At 37.6% G+C, this 22235-nt stretch overlaps 1 protein-coding gene across 34 annotated transcripts in view; it reads right to left on the bottom strand.

The window, feature by feature from the left end:
- Positions 1-22235, bottom strand: part of Trol (terribly reduced optic lobes) — a 147651-nt gene that overhangs the window by 43821 nt on the left and 81595 nt on the right. For 26 of the 34 annotated variants that reach the window (XM_070297134.1, XM_070297137.1, XM_070297136.1 and 23 more), the window contains 5 exons: positions 8925-9032; positions 4907-5023; positions 3088-3201; positions 2634-2747; positions 183-290 (listed from right to left, as the gene is read on the bottom strand). In XM_070297134.1, coding sequence (XP_070153235.1) covers positions 183-290; positions 2634-2747; positions 3088-3201; positions 4907-5023; positions 8925-9032 — 561 coding nt within the window. The remainder of the gene's footprint in view (positions 1-182; positions 291-2633; positions 2748-3087; positions 3202-4906; positions 5024-8924; positions 9033-22235) is intronic. The other 8 variants (XM_070297156.1, XM_070297158.1, XM_070297163.1 and 5 more) reach the window with 3 other exon arrangements.

Here is a 22235-nt window from a genome sequence, read left to right as displayed (position 1 = left end):
AAAAAGCGAGCGCTACTATATCTATAATGTCTGAATGTGCTTCGTAATGTTTCGTTTTGTGCACGCACTTGAGTACGATGTAATTAGATTTGTGTGCGTGTAATGTATTGTATATGTAAGAGAAAGAGAAAACGGTCGATTGTGCAAATTTGTGTGATTTGGTGGAATGATGTTATAATTACCGCAGTCCCTTTCATCGGATCCGTCAGGACACTCGTTCACCCCGTTGCACTGCAACTCGTAACCGATGCAGCGACCGTCCGTACAGCGGAACTCGGCATCTCCGCAACCTGCTCCATACACCACACTCATGCGCATTTAAAGATGCATTGCCCACTGACGCATGTCAGCCCACCCGCATCCTCAAGATCGTTCGTGATTCTCCAGCAAGCCGCTTAGAGTTTGCGGCTTACAAGCAAGCCCTTTATTATTCCGAATCTACCGTCCAAGATGCGTGTCAAAACAAATTGATTGCGAGTGAAGGAGCTACATGATTCTACCGAGATAATAGCATATTTATGAATGATATATGACGCAGCTAACGTTCAAAAAAATATAATAAATTCCATAGCATACGGATATATCACTTGGACGGTAGAAACGAATGTTCGCACCTTTACCTGGTGAAATGTTTTGAGCTGAGTTGCTTTTGCTGAGGTTAGTATATTATATGTAATGAAGGGAAAATATTCGTAAAAAGTTTACGAACAGAGATAACAATCTGTTCTTTCCCCCAGTCGAAGATATATTAATACACAAGGAAATATTATGAACTAAATATTTCATCTTCGCGATTGACAATTTGAGAATTGATATGTGTGTGTGTGTGTGTGGACCGTTTATTTTGAAAGTGGTGTAAGTCCTTTCTTTAAAAAAATGAGATATGACGTAATTTATGCTTAATTTAGTGTAAACTTTTTGTTTATAACTAGTTAGTATTTAATATCTTAAAAAATGCCAATGCTTTGTTTAATTTAAAATTGGCCGGTAAAAGAAATTGCGTAACCATTGATTATGAAAGTGGTGTAAGTCCAATTTCCATCACGATGCCAGGCCTATTACATACGAAAAATATAAGGATATGCAGCAGCTATTACCTTATATACCTCCTGTGCATCATGAATATTTCAAAACACTGCCACATGAAGAGCATAAATAATTAATAATACCAATATCTTGTGTTAAGTTTAACAATATATAAATATAATTAACGTTCAAAATAAAAAATACTAATTCTATTTTACTTCTTGTTATTATTTATAAAGAAAATTGGATTAATATGAAATATATTTTAAGTGATATTTGTTATTTCAAAATTGAAATTAAATGATATTTACAATTGACTAATTATGAAAGTGGTGTAAGTCCATTTGCAACCTGGAAATATATATTATTTTAGTTAAATTCGCCTAAAAGAAATTTATATAATCAAATTACATATTGATAAATTAGTACAAACATTCCCAGACTTCACATAATTAACCTATATTTTTTAATTGTCAGATCTGCTAACATTTAATTTTCTCGAAACAAAAGAAAATGGACTTGCACCACTTTCAAAATAAACGGTCCATATCTTTGCTCCGTATACGTTGTAAGGACGTTGGACCTATTTTGCACAAAAATCGATTAGTTAAAGTAAACCCGTTTAGGAATTGATTAGTAACGTTGTGTAAATTACGCAACGGATCTGAATACATTATTGGAATGCATGAAATTCCTTCTTCACATACGACTGATCGTGCGCGCGACCCAGTTTAGAATCGCAATGAAACCGAGATTAGGTAAGGCGGCAACAACATTGGCTAAACTATTTTAGGAAAAGACGTTATTTTCGGGGTTGCACGCCGGACGTAAAGTTCGGTCAGCGTGGAAAATCGTAAATCGAAAGTCACGCGAAGCGTGCTGGAGGAAATTAAATTTACGTATTCGCATTACAGGGCGCAATGGCGTAACCAACACGCCGGGGTTTTCAAATTGCACGCCAGATGTATAATTACGTGCAAGCGTAAATACACGGCAGTTTCCGTTCGCAAATTTTGCCGCTTCGAAACGCAGTAAAAAATTTTTCGTCCCCGATTTTTCTGAGATGTATCGAAAAAAGGAAAAGATGTCTTTTCTTGAAATTTGAAAAGAATATTAATCGATCTGTACGAATCCCAATTTTTACAATGCACGCAAGTTTCGAGTTCGAATGAGATCACTAGTATTAAATTTATGCGCGAGGCTTATTGAAGAATGTCTGCAATCTTGTTGGCGAACTTCGCAGGCGCATTTGACGCTTGTTTAAGCTCAAGCGCCCCTCTCGATCGCTCGTAAATAATCGCGTTGGGTAACCGACACTTAACAATGAGCATCGATGCAAGTTTATCGCGGCAACTTATTGCTGGTACCATTGCGGAAGATTATTGATCATAATTAGTTATAAACACATCGCAACATATAATTTATATCGCCAACGATCAGCGAAAGCAATATTGTTGGGGATAATAATGGAATCAAATAATTTGGACTCTCTCTTGAAATCCGCATCATTGAAATATCCTTAATATATTCTATTTGCGTTCTCACTGTGTGAGAATCGATCGAGTAAATATACGTTTCAAAGAGAAGGAAAAAACGAGTTAGCTTACCGCATTGATGTTCGTCTTCGCCGTTGCGGCAGTCAGGGATTCCGTTGCAGCGTTTGTCGATACTTAAACAGATACCATCCAGACAACGGAATTGATCTCCGCTGCAGGTGGTCACTAAAAACAACAATATAAAGTCATAAAAAAAGAGACAATGTTACTTTCGTAGAATTTATAAGTATTTTTACAATCAACGCTTTAAAAAATTAACGATTACAAAATGATATTCATAATCTTATTGCGAGATAATAAATATTATATTTAAAAGTTGAGCAAAAATGTAATGTTTTATAAATCGAAAATTTCTGATTGTATTCTGTTTGTATCTGAAAATAATATAATTTCTAAAATTTATTCGAAACTTAATAAAATGTAATATTATAATTGTAACAATAAAACATACATGAAAATATAAAACGTTTTAAACTCAGTATAAATTAAAAAAAGGAAATGATACCATTGCAATTATATTCGTCAGAATGATCGAGACAATCGTTTCGTCCGTCGCATCTTGCGCTTTTACTGACGCACGAACCGCTGGCGCACTCGAATTCGTCCGCTCGACATCGTGCTATTTAAAAAAGATAAAAAATAAAAATCTATATATAAATAAAATAAGAGAGATGAAGAAAGAAAGAGAAAAAGAAAGGAAAATGAATAAGAGAAAAGTGGATAGGAGAAAATAGTGGATGAGTCAATAAAAAAATATACGGAACAAATATTCTTATGGTAACTTTTCCAGCAATATCTTGATTTAGTTAAAAAATTTTTTTTTTCTGTCCAAAACAGTAACGAAGAGCTATTGACTGTCAAAGCTTTTTTAATTATTGTCGCAATTTGAACCAGTTACTAAAGTATTATTCAATTTATGCGATATCAATTGCATACAGGTCACGTTGGAAAATATTCGATAGCCCTTTTTAGTTAATTAAAAATTGTTTGCCAAAGTCCACTTGACCTACGGTAAATATAGGCGGTTGTGTCCCGTTACTTGCCTGCTTGACGTTTTACTGACTAGCTATTTATCGCATCACAAAAATGTGATATCTGAAAATGTGTCACTAAAAATATGACGCGGACTCGATAAAGCATGATTTATATCCTCTAAATATATTTCGCAGAATTTTATGCAATTTATACTATTTAAGTTGAATTCGCGAATTATTTCCGGCATATATTTTTCATATGTAATTCTTATTAATATTTTTTCCTTTCGATCACGAATCAGAGACCTCGATTAGTTTATTTTAATATTATATTTACATTTTTCATATCGTGGCCCAATTTTGAAAATATCTGATTGTACCAGAAAACGCGCGAGTTCTTTTTTTCGCCCCATTATTTAAGGTAAAATTAATTCGTAAATATTCGTAACAGTTGGATAACAATATTATTCCGCTGTTAACACTGTTCGCGTTAGTGACTGGTGTCTCGTGGAGAGTAAATTCGCGGCTGTATGCGCTACCACATATCCATGAATAATTAAGTGTAAGAATCGTCGTCGCGTTATTGCAAGTGCGAATACCTGCTCCAGCGAGTTTCTTCATAACTTTGTCATGTAACCAGTGTAAATTATCATGCGCTACTTCCTAATGAGTTAAAAATGCGGGAGGCTCAGACCTTATGCTATGCAGGCACCGTTCAAGTCGTGGAATGAAAATTCGCGCGTGCCATACGTAGTCTTTTAACGTATTATCCAAAGATGCAATAAAATTTATACCTACCTCTCACTGCCAAGATGTATGTATGTGTGTATGTATGTGTTGCGAAACGTTATAGTATCTATAGGTGTATATTGCCACGCGTATATATTGCAATGCGGTCATACAAACGCGAAAACACGAGACTGATGCTCTCCAAATTTGATCAAATCCTATTTTTTTTTCGTAAAGCTTCATGACAAAAAAAAATAAATAAAATAAAATAAACGTTTAAACTTTTCAATTATATTTCGTGTTTTCGTAACTATTGATATTGGAATCTCACAGCGATCATATTTGCCTATAATACATCGGAGTGTCATCGTTTACCGTGTTTGCCTATAACATACATGCAATTTGACATCCAGATGTAGCAGGAAAAGAATGTCACAATATTCTTTCTTTTTTTTTTTTCAAGTCCATCAACAAGTCAAACAAATTCTTGTCTTTATTAAAAGGGCACTTAGTGTGCACGCATGCACCGACAACATGATTCCAACCCAACTAATTGATTTACATGCTCTGCGCGAGTGTGGCGTTTCGCAGCTCGTTGGAGTAAATAGTGATAATTCGTACTCATGTTGTGACAATTTTGTTCATCCCTTCCACCAATACAGTCCGTGTATCCGTCACAGCGTCGTGATAAGGACACGCAATAACCAGGCGAGCATTCGAACTGGTCTTCCCTGCAGGCTGTAAGAATTGCATTCAGGCTAATTTGGGAAAATTTATGTCGCCGACAACGGCACGATGACCCGACTGACGCGGGTCAATTCGAGAGATGACACGTACAAGCACAGCTGAGAATGACGTTTACTGTGCTAACGAGGATTAGACATAAACTGACGAATAGACGTAACACATAGACATAAACGACGAAGAAAGCACAATGATCGCCGACAATAATTAACGATTTTCCGGCAAGTAAATTAAGCTTGCATTCCTGGCTGATGTTGAAGAACGATGTTGAAGAAAAAAAATAGCAATTTATAGAATTAGATTCTTCCATAAGCGAAAAAAAAGCGAGTAAGCAATATAACAATTAAAAATTTCATTTAAAAAGATCTGTTCTACTTTAGCTGCATTAAAAATTTTTTATAACATTCTTTTTCTGCTTTGTTCCTTCAAAGATTAAATATTCATATGCTTGTTTCAAGCCAAGTGTACAATCAAAGAAAATAGATTTAATATCAGATTGATGTATTCTCAAATGAAAGATATAATTTCAATGTAAAACTATAGCGCGATGATGTCAGATAATATAAAAGAAGCTTCTTGAAGAATTAATTAATGGCCGAGCGAGACACATTAAATGCTAAACCATTAATTAGCACGCACTTGAGCGGAAATTTCATGGAAGAGATTATAAATGAACAAGGAGTTACGGTCAATCGTGTCGTACCTTCCACCGTATTCTAATTTACGGCAGCAATTAGTTTACGAGAGAAAAAGAACCTGAAAGTACCTAATCGTCGCAAAAGAATATTGCGTGACTTCCAACAATCGCCTTTACATTTATCCATGTGGATGAGTGTTATTGCGCATAAATACAGCTGTAGAGACGAAATATAGACGTAGAAATAGATAGACATAAGTTGCTAAAAATCTTAAAGAACAGTGAGTAAAGTGAATTGTGAAAAGCACACAATAAAAGCCATAAAAATTTCAGCATTTATCTGAAAAATGCTAAATTGGCCTAAATTAATCGTTAAATTAAATCGTTGTGGATTGAAAGCTTGGAAAGTGAAAAAACAGAAGTGGCAGTATAAATAGGCATTTGATGTATCGTTTATTATGTTTCTCGTATTTGGTCATCTCACCTACAGAAATATTCATCGCTGAAGCATTTCGGCAGCGTAGAAAAATTAATCGGTTATTTCAAGAATAGAGAGCAACGAAAATCAGAATCAAAAAATTACGGAAAAATAAAATGGCACTTTATCAGCGTTCGAACCGCGATGCAAAATAAATAATTCTCATCATGCCACCGAATGATATGACGACGGTACAAAATTATGAAAGTTTCGATTAAATCCACTTAATTGTTGTCGAATCGAGTGACAGCTGTCGATTATAAAAAATTTATTCAATACGAATTTTTTGCAGAAAATCGATACGATAGATTATGAGATTCATGATTTTGCTGTAATTTAGCGCACTAGAAAATTTACTTTTTTATTCTAATTGGTTAGAAAAACAGAAGATTAAATCATCCTGATGACTTTAAGCGGGAATGCGACATAGAGTCCGTGAGTCGCTTGATAAAGCGACATAGAGAGCGGGACATTCTGCGATTTCTGACATCATCTTAGGTTCAAGGTTTGCCCTGAAGCCTCGCCCATTTGACGATTGAATTGCAAACGAGCCGTGAGTTGAATAATCCGTTCACTCGGTGCCCGTACGGTAATATTCTCTCTCGTAAATATCCGGGTAATCTGCAAGCGATGTACCAAATGCGAGAATATGCATTTGAGAAATTATTGATTTAATTAAAAAGATTGTAATTTTAAACTAATTTTGAATTCATCAAGATAATTATGATATAATATGAATGTATAATATTTTCATCGTGACGATAAAAAAATGTATATAAAAAAAGTCTATAAAACCTTATGTAATAGTAATAAATTTATTACAATCATTAAAACTTTTAGATCCGTTAAATAAGCCGCAAAATATTATCCGCTTAATGACAAGTTATGTAATGTCTCGACGTTCCGACAATGAGAAACAAATATAATCTCGCGCAAGGATTTAACGAGAATGATGACTATCTCGCGAGTGGTCTGGCACGATTTCGCGGCGGGCCATATTTCGAAGGAAGTTTGGGCGGGCGTGACGTTCTTGTCGCGAATCAAAATTGGATTAAAACGGTGAAAATGCGAAATTCTGGAATAGAGCATGACGGAAGGGCCGGACCCGACGTTCAACGTCAACGGCCCGTGGAGATTAACGTCGGATTAAAATTGCGGCCGGTTATTAGGGCGGATTAATAAACGCGAGTAAATCTTGTTCGACAAGGGGCCATCCCGGATTTCCGGTGGGGGACGCAACGTGTTTCATTTTCCTCTGTTCTTTTTTTTTTTTTTTTTTTACCTCTCCCTCGCGACTCTCGACGGCATTAACGCCGCGCTAATGATGTAAGTACGATGAGTTACGCTACAGGATGAATAAGAATTCGATCGGCTGTCGATTCTACTGATGTGTGCTTATGCTATTGAGATTAATTAGTGTCATTAGTTTCGATACAATAAACATTTAAATATTGTATTAATTGTATAATCATAGTGCGCGTCACCAAACGTATTGTTCTATATTACGGTTATTTCCGCTGATGGACTATTGTCGCATGAAAATTGTGATTATAATATTAATATTTGTAACATTATTGTACATAAATTACAAAATAATATATACAAATACAAAATAATACTTACAAGCCCGAATACACTTGTAATTTTGCATTATAATATGAGCGGACATAAAAATGCTTTCTTACGATGATATCAGATTTCAGATATTATGATGATTTTTTCACATGATTTAATTTTTGGTACAGATACTTTGAAATTCGCAATTTCGCGTTACCATACGCAGTCTGTAACATCCTCGTAATTCTTCTCAAACTCGGCTCTTAAAAAAATTAGGCCGTAACGACCACGTGTAATTAGTGATGCACGTGGTTGAACACGGCGGATGATCAGCCACGAAGCGTGCCTTCGCAAAATACAAGGGAAATAATAAACTGACGTGGTTGTAAAAGAGAGGGTTGACAAAGACGGGGTTAAAAGAGGAGGGAAAACGAATGTCGATGCCACAGGGTGCAACGGCCTTAAATGCGGGACCGAAGAACGCCACCATCGCCATCACCACCACTATCATTACCACCACCACTAGCAACAGCAACACCACTAACCACCGCGATCCTTCTTTTTCCGAGCACGCTATTGTTATTGTCATAGCTATTATAATTATTGAGTTCGTCGTAATACGTCGAGGCCCATTCCCGATTAGTTCCGGCACAGTCGCATGCGGAGGTGACGTGCAATGTTAGCCGGCGATAAATAACGCTGGTACGTGCAAGGACGTAATGTCAGTATTAGTAACGATTTCACGCGAAGATACTTTTATCGTTACGTATAGGTCTCGTAAATTCATAACGTATGTGCCAAGAGAATGATCTTTGTATGAAACTTATTTCTACTCGTTATTAATCCCTTTCATACATTTGTATTATATTATAAAAAAGATATTCGTCGCGTTTAAAATTGTAAGAAAATATTGCACAATGCCATTTTAGATATAAAAATAATATATTTTTTAAAAGTTAATAGAAATATTGCGCTCATTTTTTTTTTTTTTTTTTCGTATGAAAGGAATTAATGATTTGTTTGTGAGTTGTGCAAAAGTGTAACCATATTAATTCGTTTGACAAATTTCATTCATATTGTAAATAGGATAAAGAATTGTCAAAATTACACCCACACAGCGTATCGCTACTACTAGAAGCTTAAAATGACAATCCACGCGTGCAAATAACTATTGTAGGATGAATATGAGCGATTATTTTTTTGGATGTGGAAACAATACTTACGACAATTGTGTTCATCCGATCCATCGTAACAATCGTGTACGCCGTTGCAGTATCTGTTACTGTCGATGCACTGTCCGTTTCTGCATATGAATTCGGTTGGAGAGCAGACTACGCAGAAAAAAGAATACCAATTGTTATAAATAATTTTATTATGCCAGTTATTATGAATTGAGAACTACTATAAATATTGTTATTTATCCGATTTAAAAATGTAATATTCGCGAGTTCAAAGTGTCTGACAGCAAATTACGAAGTAAATGTTAGAATAATTTGACACGTAAAATATTATTCTCAAATCTAGACATGTTTAACAATAAATATTCTCGACTCATCTCGAATGCTAAATTCAATTTCTTTCTCAAACGAGAAGGGGTGCCATTTCGTTCGGCATCCTAGATTCATATCATATATAAGCAAATTACGTTCGCGAAGAGTTGTGAAGAGAGATTTTTGCATCGCATGCTTTTCTTGAACGTTTACGAGAATTCGCCGGATGCTACTTTGCCTCACAACGTACGAATAAACCAATAATGGGGAGAGGTTGGTTGTTTAATATAAATTCTGAGAAGATTGTACATAGCGGCGGATAAGATTTCAAAGGTGATGCAGTTGACAGTAAGAGGCGAGGATAAGGTTGCAAGATAAGAGGTTGTAGGTCGGATAGCGCTTTACTGCACAGACATCGCACTTCTCGTTTATCTCCTTGGCGTGTGTCGTCTATAATTCCAGGAATATCATTCCTCTCATAATTTTATAAGATTGCAAGAAAATAAAAATAATTGATTCAATGTTCTAATTTAATAATATACTTGAAAACATTTATAAAATGTATAATATGATTGTGCATACAATTCAGAAAAAAAAAAAAAAAAAAATTATCTTTTAATTAATAAATATTCGATATTGAAAAAAAAAATAGATCAAGAACTTTACATATCAGTCTTCGCGCTTCGAAACAGGTATTGCTTTCATTATTGGATTCCACACGTCCCGGATTCGTCCACTTATTTTCTCGTATCGCATAAAGCCAATTGTTGTCGTCGAACGATACACCCGAACCGCAAACAGTGGAACGGAAATTTTTCGCTGGCCGTTCGTTCGAGGTTCAATGCACGGATCACCTCGCTCGGGTTTCGAAATCAGGAGCGCGCAATCGCTCACGGCTATCCTATTTCAAATAAACATCCATCCGCTCACAAGTCCGCCTCCGATTTCATTCAGGCCGGACGCGTGCTAGTCCGTTTCCACTTGCTGATCATCCGGTCAACGTGGTTGAGTCGCGCCGCGAAACGGCATCTCGTTTTCGCATTTGTCCCATCGACTAATGCGAAAAGGCACTTGCGTGGAATGCACGAATGGTAAAGCGACTCGATGAATGTCGAAATGAACACGAAAAGTGAAATAAAGAGACACTATGCTGATCTCCGAATATAATAAAATCGATATCTCTTGTCGAATTAAGCGAACCAATTTTGCGCGAGATACAAAAGAGGGAAACACTATAGAAAATTGTACTTTATATATAAAATAAAATAAATATATATAGAGTAAAGATATAAATAAAGGCTCTATTACAACTTCAATTCTCAATTATCGAAAAATTATTGTATGAGAAGAAATGTACCATAGCTAGTTTGTATGCTATTTCTTTAAAGTTTACAGCAAATAATTATATTTGTACCAAATATATAATAAATTTATACACATATATACAATAATACGCGTGAACGTACTCGTATGTTACAATTCAAAAATTGAAGAAACTTTCTATAGGTGTTACAAAGTGTGATATGAATGCACGATTTAAAGGAACGCGCTGCTGAATCTTTTAAATTGCGTAGATAAAAAAATTAAATTATACTCTAGAAAAAAAAGGATGTAAGAATTATCTAGGAGTGCACGACCTTTGAAAATCAGCAGGAAAAAAAAAAGGAATTGCACGAAAGGGTGGTTTTATCTCGAGTGTCTCGGCAGCGAGGCCACAATATTGCATTCGTCGCTCGAATGGAGGAAGAGGGAAGGAAGACGGTATGGTACAAGGACGGCGGCGGCGACTGGGTTCGCCGGGATTGATCACGTTGTATAACGACGAGCATGCTTTGATATCGGAGACACGCTGTCACTTGACAGCGGTACTCGACCCTGGAATCGCAACGACGCGACGCGATGCAGGCGCGGCAGGAATGTCCCTTAAAGCCCTTTCTATTCCGGCGCATTATGCGTCCTAGGGCAGCGTCATTGTTCAGGTATCTCACGTTACTCAGGTGGCCGCTGAGTAACGAGTGCTGAGCAGCTCGTGCCGCGTTGAAATTCGCACCGCGACCGAAGCGTGACTGCGCGCAATGCAAATTAAACTGGAGTTTGTTTATTAAACGGAGACTATGTGCTCGGTCTTTCTCTCTCCATCGTCTATCCCCTTGACGGATCGACAAACCGAAAGCGCCATAAGTCAATAGGATCCTGAACTCGAGGGTCGGGTTCTCCCCCGCGGTGTGCACTTCATGATCCGCGTTTGTATTAAGAGATTTTCGCACAAACATTTTCCGCTCGACTCGCCTGCGAAGCTTTCGGGGTCTTAGAGAGATCCGTTTCGATTTCAGGATGTTAAATAATCACAAAAATGTAATAAATTTTACCTGCGAATATATAAAGTTAATTCGCGCACACGAATGGAAACTGGCGATAAAAAAGTGCAACAATAGCCTTTCCAGATAAATGATGTTTTTGCATGTAATATTTTTTAGTTATTAATTTTATTTTTTATTTAGCACACTTACAATTAGCTTCTGTATTTTATTTTTTTTATTTCACATTTTAAATTTATATTATTTTAACTTTATAGAGCTTTTGAAATTCCTGTGTAGTGCTCGTAGTTTAGCGGAAAAATATTTCGATTTCGACATATCAAATTTATACGTGTATAGACGAGCTTAATAGATAGTATCAAATTCCTCTTTGCGCTAAATAATAGTTTCGCAAACTACGTAATGCCAGTTTCGTTCGGTTTCGGTAAACATTTAACGGATTTTATTTGAGATATACATTTTTAATATTAATAAAATCTTACATGTTTTAGATATATAATATTTAATTTTGAAATGCAGAATTATGTTACGAAACATTAGGATTTCAAAATCTTGATCTTTCCAGTGTAAAGAAGTTTTCTTATTTGCTCGACTTACGTGTGTATACATATATGATTAGGAGAGGAGGGACTGAATTAATGACAATGTCAAGGAACGCGAATTTATGAAATATTCGAAGCGTTTACATTTGTGTTTTGCCCAGATCCCTGCACGTGTTTGCGTGTGTGTGTGTGTGTGCGCGGGATCGCTCGATAGGATGAAAACTCGTAGTTCTTAAACGTTTCTTTTTTTTAAAAAAAGCACAGATTTTCAAAAAAACTCTGTTGTATCTGTAGAAATCACACATCTTTCAAATCGTGACGATATTACAAGAAAAAAAAAAAAAAAAAAAAAAAAAAAGACAACTTCCGGCATACAATATCCCGATGAAATATTCACCGTGAGATGCAAGTAGCGACAACACAGCGACGGGAAATCCATAGATCAATTGTTAGCGGTACCGAAAATAAAATTGTATCTCTTTGAATACTTAATGCTTGTGATATCAGAGCTATCGATGATGTTCCGCGATGTATTAGCGGCGCGTCGGAAATATCGTGTGTCCCGCAGGTACATACGTCCGATAAATCGCAGGCGATTGGGATCGAGGAAAGCATTATTAATCTAAAGCGCACCGCTTTTACTCGCTATTTCGAGCGTCCTTTATACGCATGCCACGTTTGAGCTGTACGCTCAAGTTTCGAAAGATGAATATAAATACATTTTACTACCGATATATTACATATAACGTAATAGTTTCAATTAATAGACCGATAGCGACTAATAGGTTTACGAAAAACATATTCACCATAAATTTTATTCGTAGTCCCGTTACATGTAAGAGATCAAATAGTATTTTGCCTTTTAATAATGCCATTTAAAGTAATATAATACTAAAGAGCAATGTAATGTTTGGCGCATTAATTTACATTTTGATATTTCAAAGTGCACGCCCGCAATCTTGTCGGCTCGCTGCTTTTCGCGAACATTCGGCTCCGTTAAAAGCTGCACGAGCCGTTGCACGCGATACTAATGTCGTCGTTACGATACGTTTAAAAACCGGATGCTCGTGACAAAAAGAACGATGGAACGGTACGCGGTTCGCCCCATGCTGCTCTACCCCGGAATCCGACAAGCCGCTACCTCGTGAATTTAAGGAGGGTACAGCAATTAAGTCGACAGAACGCTCATCACATTTACGAGATTGCCGGTTTACGCGATGTTTCGTACATAGAAAGAAGATAGTATTATCGTACTCTTCAATGCGTAGATAATTGCAAAATAATCATCGTAAATGATAAATCAGTTGATTTTAAAATAATAATCATGATTTTGAATGTTACATATATTTATATATTCTACTATAATATTATTTAAAGAAAGGAGAAGATTCTTTTATTACATGTAATAAACTTAACCGATTTATTTTATCTGATTATAATTTTTAGTAGATGAACGTATCGAATTGCATTGACCGATATTTATTAGTTTACTCGCGCCTTTTTACGGGACGATACTGTATATTATTCGAAAGACGTTCGCCAGACGCTTTTCGTATTCTCATAACAACAACTTGAAAATGTGCACTTTGAAATAGAAGAAGACCAGAGCTTGCGACCTCGCAGCAGTCATCCGTCGAGTGCCACTCTAGCCGTAAATTACACAAATAACTTCCCTGTACGCTTTAGCTACCGCACAAGATCTTTGTGGAAGCCCACCTTGTGCACGATTACGTGCATAATGTGTCTTTTGCGCGCGCGCGTTAATCAGAATTGTATCACGAGGAAAAAAAAATGATGGCGAATAGCGGGGATGAAAATCAAAGAAAAGTGGAAGCTATTTTGAAATTCAATTAGATAACAAAAGTAATATAAAATGATTACTGAGAAAAAGATTTAATTTGTGCCTTTTCTTTGAAAGATACTCGTGTATAAAATTTTCATAAATAGGACGATATTCACCGTAAGAATAATCCTTGCTAAAAATCGGAACAATCTTTTCTTTGCAATAATTCAATTAAAGACCATAACTTTTCACAAGTCTTGAAATTTTAACATTAAATATTATATTTCATTAAATATATGTCAAGTAAAAATTCTGTTAACATAAAAAGTTTATCTATGGTAAAATTAACTTTAAAAGATTTTATCATCTATTTATATTTCTGAAAAAAAGCATAATTTTCTATTCGATTGGAGGTCTGAATATGTTGTAATAAACTATATATATCCCGTGTCATTTTTGTTTTAAAAATATGTGCTTATCAAATAAAGTGTAACACTCTCTCTATATATATATATAGATCGATAATTGTTGAGTGCAGAAAATTGTAAAATCGAAAACAGTGCAAATGTATTCATCGTGCAGATAATTATACGTATCTCACTATTGCCGGAGCAAACGTTCTCCAAAACTATCCTGGAAAATTAATATAACAGTAAAACCTTTAAACCAATTATCGACTAACCGGATTTTATACATGGTCATCGACTTCACTCTATTTTGATGATATGCTTAATTTATTGGTCGATTGACACAGGGATTCATAGAAAGATCACTGAAAGCTGAAAACGCTATTTTTCGATTATTCGATAATTTTTACGTTAGTGAGAAATAAAAATCGAGATAGAAAACTCACTTGGAAGTTTAAGACTGCAATTTCCAAACTTTTTCGCTTTAAGCGCGTTAAGATTAAGAGCCATAAAAGAATCGGCCCATAAAAATGTATATTGTAAACATGGGTCTTTGAGGAACGCTCTGTTAACTCAAGGATAGTGGCGCGGCACAGGACATCCAGTCTCTCTCCTGCTCTGTGAAAAGGCCGCGCAAACTTTCCCATTTACCCACTTTACATACATGGTGTTTTTCACTTAATATTTCACTCTCGCGAATTATCATCTTGTCTGTATTCTGGCGCGGATGTAGCGCAAAAATTCATTTTCGTAGAATTCATATTTATTAATTATAAGCAACACATTTTAGATATGTATTTAATACATATGAAGAAAATTTATCACACATATATAAACATTGACAAACAATCTCAAGACAAAGTAAAACTTTTGAGAGTGTATGTAAGACACATTGAAAAATTTATATTTAAAAAATTAAACAGTTTGACGCGAATAATTTGTATAATTTTTCCCATACTATATCGGACATGAAAATCTCGCATCACGTCGTTTGCGCTGCTGTATCTTAATTTAAGCAAAATGCCTTACACATCTTTAACCATCCAAATTGCATCGTTATTGGGATATTTAACCGATCGTAAAGGAGGATTTGCCAGCGGCGTTGGTACTTCCGTTAATCGCACCGCGTGCGATATAATAACGTGGGATCCGGAAGTCATGTACATTCTTGGAAATTATATTATACATGCGTCATAAGACTGTGATGACCGTATAGGGAACGCACGTATATCTTTTTTTTACGGCGTATAAAGCGCAATTAAAAAGCCGGCGGCGGGCGGTTGCACAGCCGCATTTTCATCAAATTAATACTGCGCAACACCCAAGATTGCAGATGCCATGAACCCGTGATATTAAAGTCGTTGTCATTATTATATTACTATTTGCGTGTTAATTCCTGACGTGATGCATTTGTTAATGGCAATTCTAATTATACGCTACAGAAGCTAAATACATTCCGTTCAACGTGCTTGGAAAAACGTATGCTTGAAAAATCATTCGTATCGATCTATTCCTGTAATATTATAGCTTAAGCATATCCTTACATATACTTAAATATCATTCTTGCTTAGATAGTAATATTATTCATCTTCAATAGCCATTAGGCGCAAAGATACGCAAGTATACCGATTCCCTTACGCAAATGTTATGCAAATTACATTTTACATGAAATTATCGTGTAATTCGTAGTGACGCAATGCATAAAATTGCGTACGATAGGATCGAAATATCAGCGACATCGTGGAAAATCGTTACTATAACTAACAGCTGGACGCCGCGCCACGTGCATTTATAACGATACGGGAAAAAAAAACGATCACGCTCTTTTTGCGTCTCGTCACTTAAAAAAATCACCCTTAAGTAATTCATCTCCTCGTAGCGACGTAATTTTAATGATGACAGAGCGACGGTATTTTTCCGCGGTGCTCAACGACGCGTACCGAAATCGTGTATCAACGCCACCGGGAAAAACTCGGCAACGATATAAAGCTGAGCATATTAGCATGACAAGCAACGAGCATCAAATCGCCGGACCTAAAAGCCGACCCTCCCCCTAGGAAAGCGCAGCCGCCGCCGTCGCCGCTCTACCCCTGTTAAATCGTCCGTGCTCTTCTAATGGACTTGCCGGCGGCAAAAGTTTTGTCCCGCCTGAAGACGCCACCAGACGCGGTCCGCGCGAGTCCCCGCATTTTTCTGACCACCCGGTAAGCGCGGCTTGCGCGACTTTTAAGATACCGATTTTAAAACGTGCGTAATCGGATAAAAAGGGGAAAAGGGGAAAAGAAGAGACGCGTTCCCGTTTTCCGCCGAAGACGCGACGCGACGCTCTCGTCACGCGACTTCGTTAATGCGCCCGCAAAATGTGCTCCGCGTGACTTAGATTGGATGAAAAGATGGAGAGAGGCTCTTCCGCGTACACACATGTATACATCTATATATATATATATTTATAAACCCGAAGCACTTTAGAGTCTTGCCGATGCACAAATGCAAATCTTGATGAGGGACGGCGTAGGCGTGCATACGCGCATTCATCTACATTCGTAATAGTTGTGCATAGATTTGTCACGTATAATACATTCCGATTTGACATAAATGATAACGCACGGTCAGATCAGGTCAGATAAATGGCTGAAATAATGGAGTCGAGACCATTCTACGTGTCGCGTTCGCGCTGTTTTCTTTCTTTTTTTTTTTTTTTTTTGAAGAGATACATATGACAATTAAATTGTCGATTATCTTTGTCGATAATCCTCGCTGATGGACGGATCATGGCAAAAAAGCGCGTTAACCTTCTTCAGCATTGCCGGAAACGGTCAACAGGAGTTCCGCGTATGGCTCAGCGTTTAGTTAATATTATTGTCACATAGATGGTCGCGATAATCGTTTTATAAAAATTAACATCGATTTTATAAGCGAATTTGCATGAAAAATCTCCTCCATGCCACGCGGAGACTGTATATGACACGTACGTTGGATATATGCGCGCGTGTATGCTCCACATACATAGCCACCTACAAATACATATATATGTATATATACATATATACGATTTCTGTCGCATGCATACCGGTGTGCATGTATGCTGAGCTGCGGGCATACGCTGTCGCGTATAAAATATATCTGCATCATAGATCGCGCGGAAGCGCGCGCGCGTGTGTGAACGCGAGACATAAAGTGTGGACGGGCCGAGTACGCCGGGGATTCGACATATTTTAGTGGGCGATTTGCAATTTAAATGTTATAATTAATGACCGTCCCGTTGCAACGAGCGACGAGCTGCAGAACGGGCGCCGAAAAGTGGCGAAAAAACGCCGTGTTTTAATAGGGCGCTTATAGATAAAGCGCGATGATCGCGCGAAAGTCCGGATCGATCGATTCTCATGTTAAATCCTCATGTAAAATCACGTGGCGGAATCTCTTGGGGTCATTTTAGTTCGAAAAATGCGACGCTTTTCATTATTCTTCGGACGTAGCGTCATTTAATCGTGAAATTCGCGTAAAGGATTCGCGGAAAAGGCTCGCCCCGGATGTTCTGCGAGAGCGATAAATCACACGCGAATGTTGCGCGATATATAACTTCGCGAGATGAAAAATAGGAGCGTAGTTAAAGAAAAATATGCATAATCGTATCGAATGACTTGAAATACAAAAATTACGTGATATATTCTCTTCCAAGAGAGTACTCGCGACCGAACGAACTCGATCGCCCCGGGGGATCTGGGTCAAATGCATCTCGTAGTAATGTATTTTCATTTAAATCCATAAGAGCGGATTGCGCATCCGCATGAATGTTATTAACATTATTACTTTTATACGTTATGGTTACTTGAAACCGCGCCGATAACATATCTGTCATATAACTGCGACGAGTCAACGAGGCATAATTAACGCGTCGGTCACGGAGTCATTTAATCTATTTAATAATTCCACTGTTTAAATGTTTACACGGTGGCGGGATGCTCTCAGCATTAACGATGTGTGAATCCGAAACGGCTTAATTGAAGTCTTCCGTAACCATGGTCTATTTTTATAGCATTTAAAAAATCCCTGACAAAATATTTTGTGCAAAGCGCTCTCTCTCCCTCTCTCTCTCTATATATATATATATTTTGCTTTAATATTTTAACAAAATTAATATTCTGATCTTGAAATAAAGATGAGAAAGCATTATTAAATATTTCGCTCAGAAAATGGACATGCCTTGCCTGCAGCAGAAAAATAAATATGATTAAAAATTTTTTAATCAATTATTAAATGAAAAATAATGTTGAATTCTTTGTTGACTTCTCTCATTCGAGATTTTCGTTGTAATATTAACGGTCTCGATAATTCGCTCTATAATTGTGATTGGATATTAAAAAATTGCGGACGTTTTCGTACACTTCCTCAGTCACTTTTCAATCGTAAGCTTGTGCAGCAACTTTGACGACGCAATCAAAGTCCCCTATTACCCACGCGAATTTCGCCTAACAAGATGCATGCGCCTTGCAGCTTGCACGACGGCTATAATCGCGACGTATACGGCAACGTTGAAATATCGACAGCGCGCGGGCGTATACGTGCATACGAGGCAACTAGAAAGTAACCCGGTCGACCTCCCGTTATGCTATTTTTTCGTTTGCATCGTTACTCCCGCCGGTGATGGACTCCTGTGATCGAGTCGATCGCTAACCTGGCTTACCTGCCGATGGCGTAAACGATGGTGTACGTACGCAGCGCAATCGCGTCCATAATCGAGCCGAGGACGGCCCGTCGCAATCGATAAGACGATTGTAATTTATCGTGCCCCGATGACGACGATCTTTTTATTCCCGGTGTGGTGGTGCCAGTAAGAAGGTCGTGGCTGACTAATGGCAATGTCGCCGTGAATGGAAGCTTTGAAAATAATTCAATGTACCTCGATTAAATACGATTCTCGAAGTGAGGTACGAGCGAATATCGCGCTCGCGTTGTCACGCGATGATCTCGTAGATATTATTTAAAGACCGTAAAAGAGTAAGGCGTTCCGAACGCTTACGTGTTACGAATTCCTCCATCAGTAACGGAGAACGAGCGAAAATTGGAGCGCGCGTCCTTTATCGGTTAATTAACACTTGCGAAAATGTAATTTATGCATGCGTATACCGAACTAAAGTGAGTCATCTTCCACGCGCTTATCGTAATAAAAGGAATCAACATGAGCTTATGTCGCGTGCTCATTAATTCCCCGCAGGCGCGCGCCATTGTCTCTCTCTCTCTCTCTCTCTCTCTCTCTCTCTTTCTCTCTTTTGTCCTTGTTTAAAAATATTTTTATTATCGTCCGCACGATCCTATTTCTTGAGGAAAAACGAAGCTACGCGCCCGCCTACGAGAAGAAGGAAAAAACACGAGAGAGAGAGAGAAAGAGAGAGCAAGAGTGCATTTTACGGCGGTGCACCTAGCAACGTAACTCGATTGGCGGCCATGTACATTAATGAACGGGACGCAGGCCGTTAAGTCAATCTCGTAGTCATGCGTACATCGAAACGTAATCGTGGGCACGAGTTTCAAGTCGAGGATCTTTTAACGTCATTATATTAATCGTCCGGTGCATCAATGCACGAGCGCGTAAAAAGACGTGACACAGAAGAGGACACTCTTCGGGAAGATCTTCCATTCGGCCGCATCTCCGCAATTTCTCTGGATGCTTAATGAACGAAGTGATAGTCCTGCTGTTCATCGACTGAGTTAGCGTCTCGTTGGAATGTTGATAGCGTCGCGTGCGGATCGCGCGGCGCGATAAGCGAGCGAGCGAGCCACGCGGAGAATGCACGTGGAAAGAGAAAGGAGTCGGATGTAAAATTGCACGTTTCTTGTTGCCGTTTTCCCTGAATGCTCCCGGTGGCAGTGCTAATTTGCATCGGCGGCGATGCAATTAAGATGCGCGACACGGACGTGCGAGAATCGCCGGAGAGCGTTTCGCCGACATATTAAATTAGTCAAATGCGATTGGCGGCGGATAAAAATAAAATTATTAGCAATACATACAAGCATGGGAGTTTATTATACTACTCGACAATTATTAACATATCGGATAGTTTGGTGAATTGTTTAAATAATTAGAGAGATTGGCCGAAAATATTTCTTTTCAATTTTAGATATTTTCAAAAAATACACAGATATTTTATAATACAATATTTAAATTAATATATATTTAACATAAATCGTTAGAGATTCGACGCTTAGTTAATATTTCGATATAATATTCATTCTTTATGGCAAAGCTTTTATGTACATTTTCAATTATAATCGATGTTTTATGTGTGTGTTTTGACATTATTACTGCGATAAAGAGATTTAAAAACAATTTTCTCATACGCATGGATATTTTTACTTCCCCCTCTTCACATAATTCAAATATTAAAAGTCTTAATGTAACTTTTATTCGATTTAAGATGCCAAGTAATTAAATAAAATTTTATATATAAAAAAAAAAAAGGAATATATCTAGAAAAATCGAAAACATCTAGATACTTTCAAAGACGACGTATAGCGACAACGGAGCGAAAATGGATACATAAGGATAACTACTCGAGACGAAACGAGATACGACGCCGCGAGATAAAAATGATACGCTGACGAGTTTTATATCTAGTATTTTTTTGCAACTATACGATTTCTGGTACTTTTTCTTTAACGCCACTCGATAATCAGAGCTCTTGAAAGACACTTTCATGCCTTTACATATAATATCATACCGCTCGATCGCTAAATGCAACCGTATGGTTCTTAATCCGTAATAATCCGCAGTACGATCCGTATATTAGATAAATCAAAGTCAGACGGTCGCAGTCTTCAGCGTTAAATATAAATGCGAGCTCTTGTCTTCTGTTCTCGAGACGAGCCACGATTGGCATGCACAAATATATATTCTACCGTAGCGAATCGTGCTATCTCGAGAACATATCTGGCCTCGCCGGAAAAATTCTCGCGATTATTGTTCTAACAAATATTACGCGCGTTACGTTATATCTAAAAATAAGCAAGTAACGCATCGGTACTCGCGATAACGCGTGCTCGTTTGCATCATTCGATCTACAATATAACAGCTCACGCGTTACAGGCCATGAATAAACACGCCATCATCCACTCATCCCGAATGATCGATAGGGATTAAGATGCGCGCGTTAACGAGACGCATCGCGCTTTCCCACCCTGGATTCAGTTGCTCTTCGCGTGGATTTGATCCTATAAAATAAATTCGCTCTTCTTTCGCGATGTTCAGAAGCGCAAACAAATAATGTACGTATCGATTCTTTTCCACTTGCATCTATAGATAACATGACGCAGATATTTCTTCATAGATGCTTCTATGGTGCATTAGCACATAAATCTGTCGCGAATCGTCTAATGATATACGAATTATGTCTTTTGCTAGTACCATATATGTACTCATGTTTGATACGAATATCTCTCTATATCTTGCCTCTCGTAAGAGCGCGCATAAAGAGAGTACGATTTAATTTTTGGCCGCCTTATACGCCGCGCGTTTTCGCAAACTCGGCGTTAGATGCGGACCTCGCGGTGCAACGAGTGCAGTAAAAGCTGATGCGTTGTATGAAATATGCGAATAAGAATACCTGGAATGTAGATAAAGAGATATCACGTGACTCTCGGTATCTGACGAGAGCAAAAGGTATTCGCCGGAGCCGCAAAGAGAGAAACTTTACAGACTTTCGTTTCCCGTAAAAAAAAAAAAAAAAAAAAAAAAAAAAAAAATCATGCACGCTCGCGCGCGCGAGACAGAGGATACCAAACTATTGCATCGACGAAAAATTTCAACAATTTGCATTCGTGAAGAATTTTTTTTCTCCCGATATTGTCTTTATCAATTTCAGGCCATTTGTTTAAGCCTCTATTTCCGCCTCACATTTCCGTTGGCAGACTAAAAAGCTCGCGAGAGCGGCCGGTAAAAATTTTTACGATTACGTCCACTGTATTTACGGTATGATAACCAGGAGTGTATAGCTTGA

Source organism: Polyergus mexicanus, unplaced genomic scaffold (assembly GCF_030449975.1).
Source record: "Polyergus mexicanus isolate NDT 795.1 unplaced genomic scaffold, iyPolMexi1.0 SCAF_6, whole genome shotgun sequence".
NCBI classification, from domain to species: Eukaryota; Metazoa; Arthropoda; class Insecta; order Hymenoptera; family Formicidae; genus Polyergus; species Polyergus mexicanus.
This window is presented reverse-complemented; position numbering and strand designations above follow the sequence as displayed.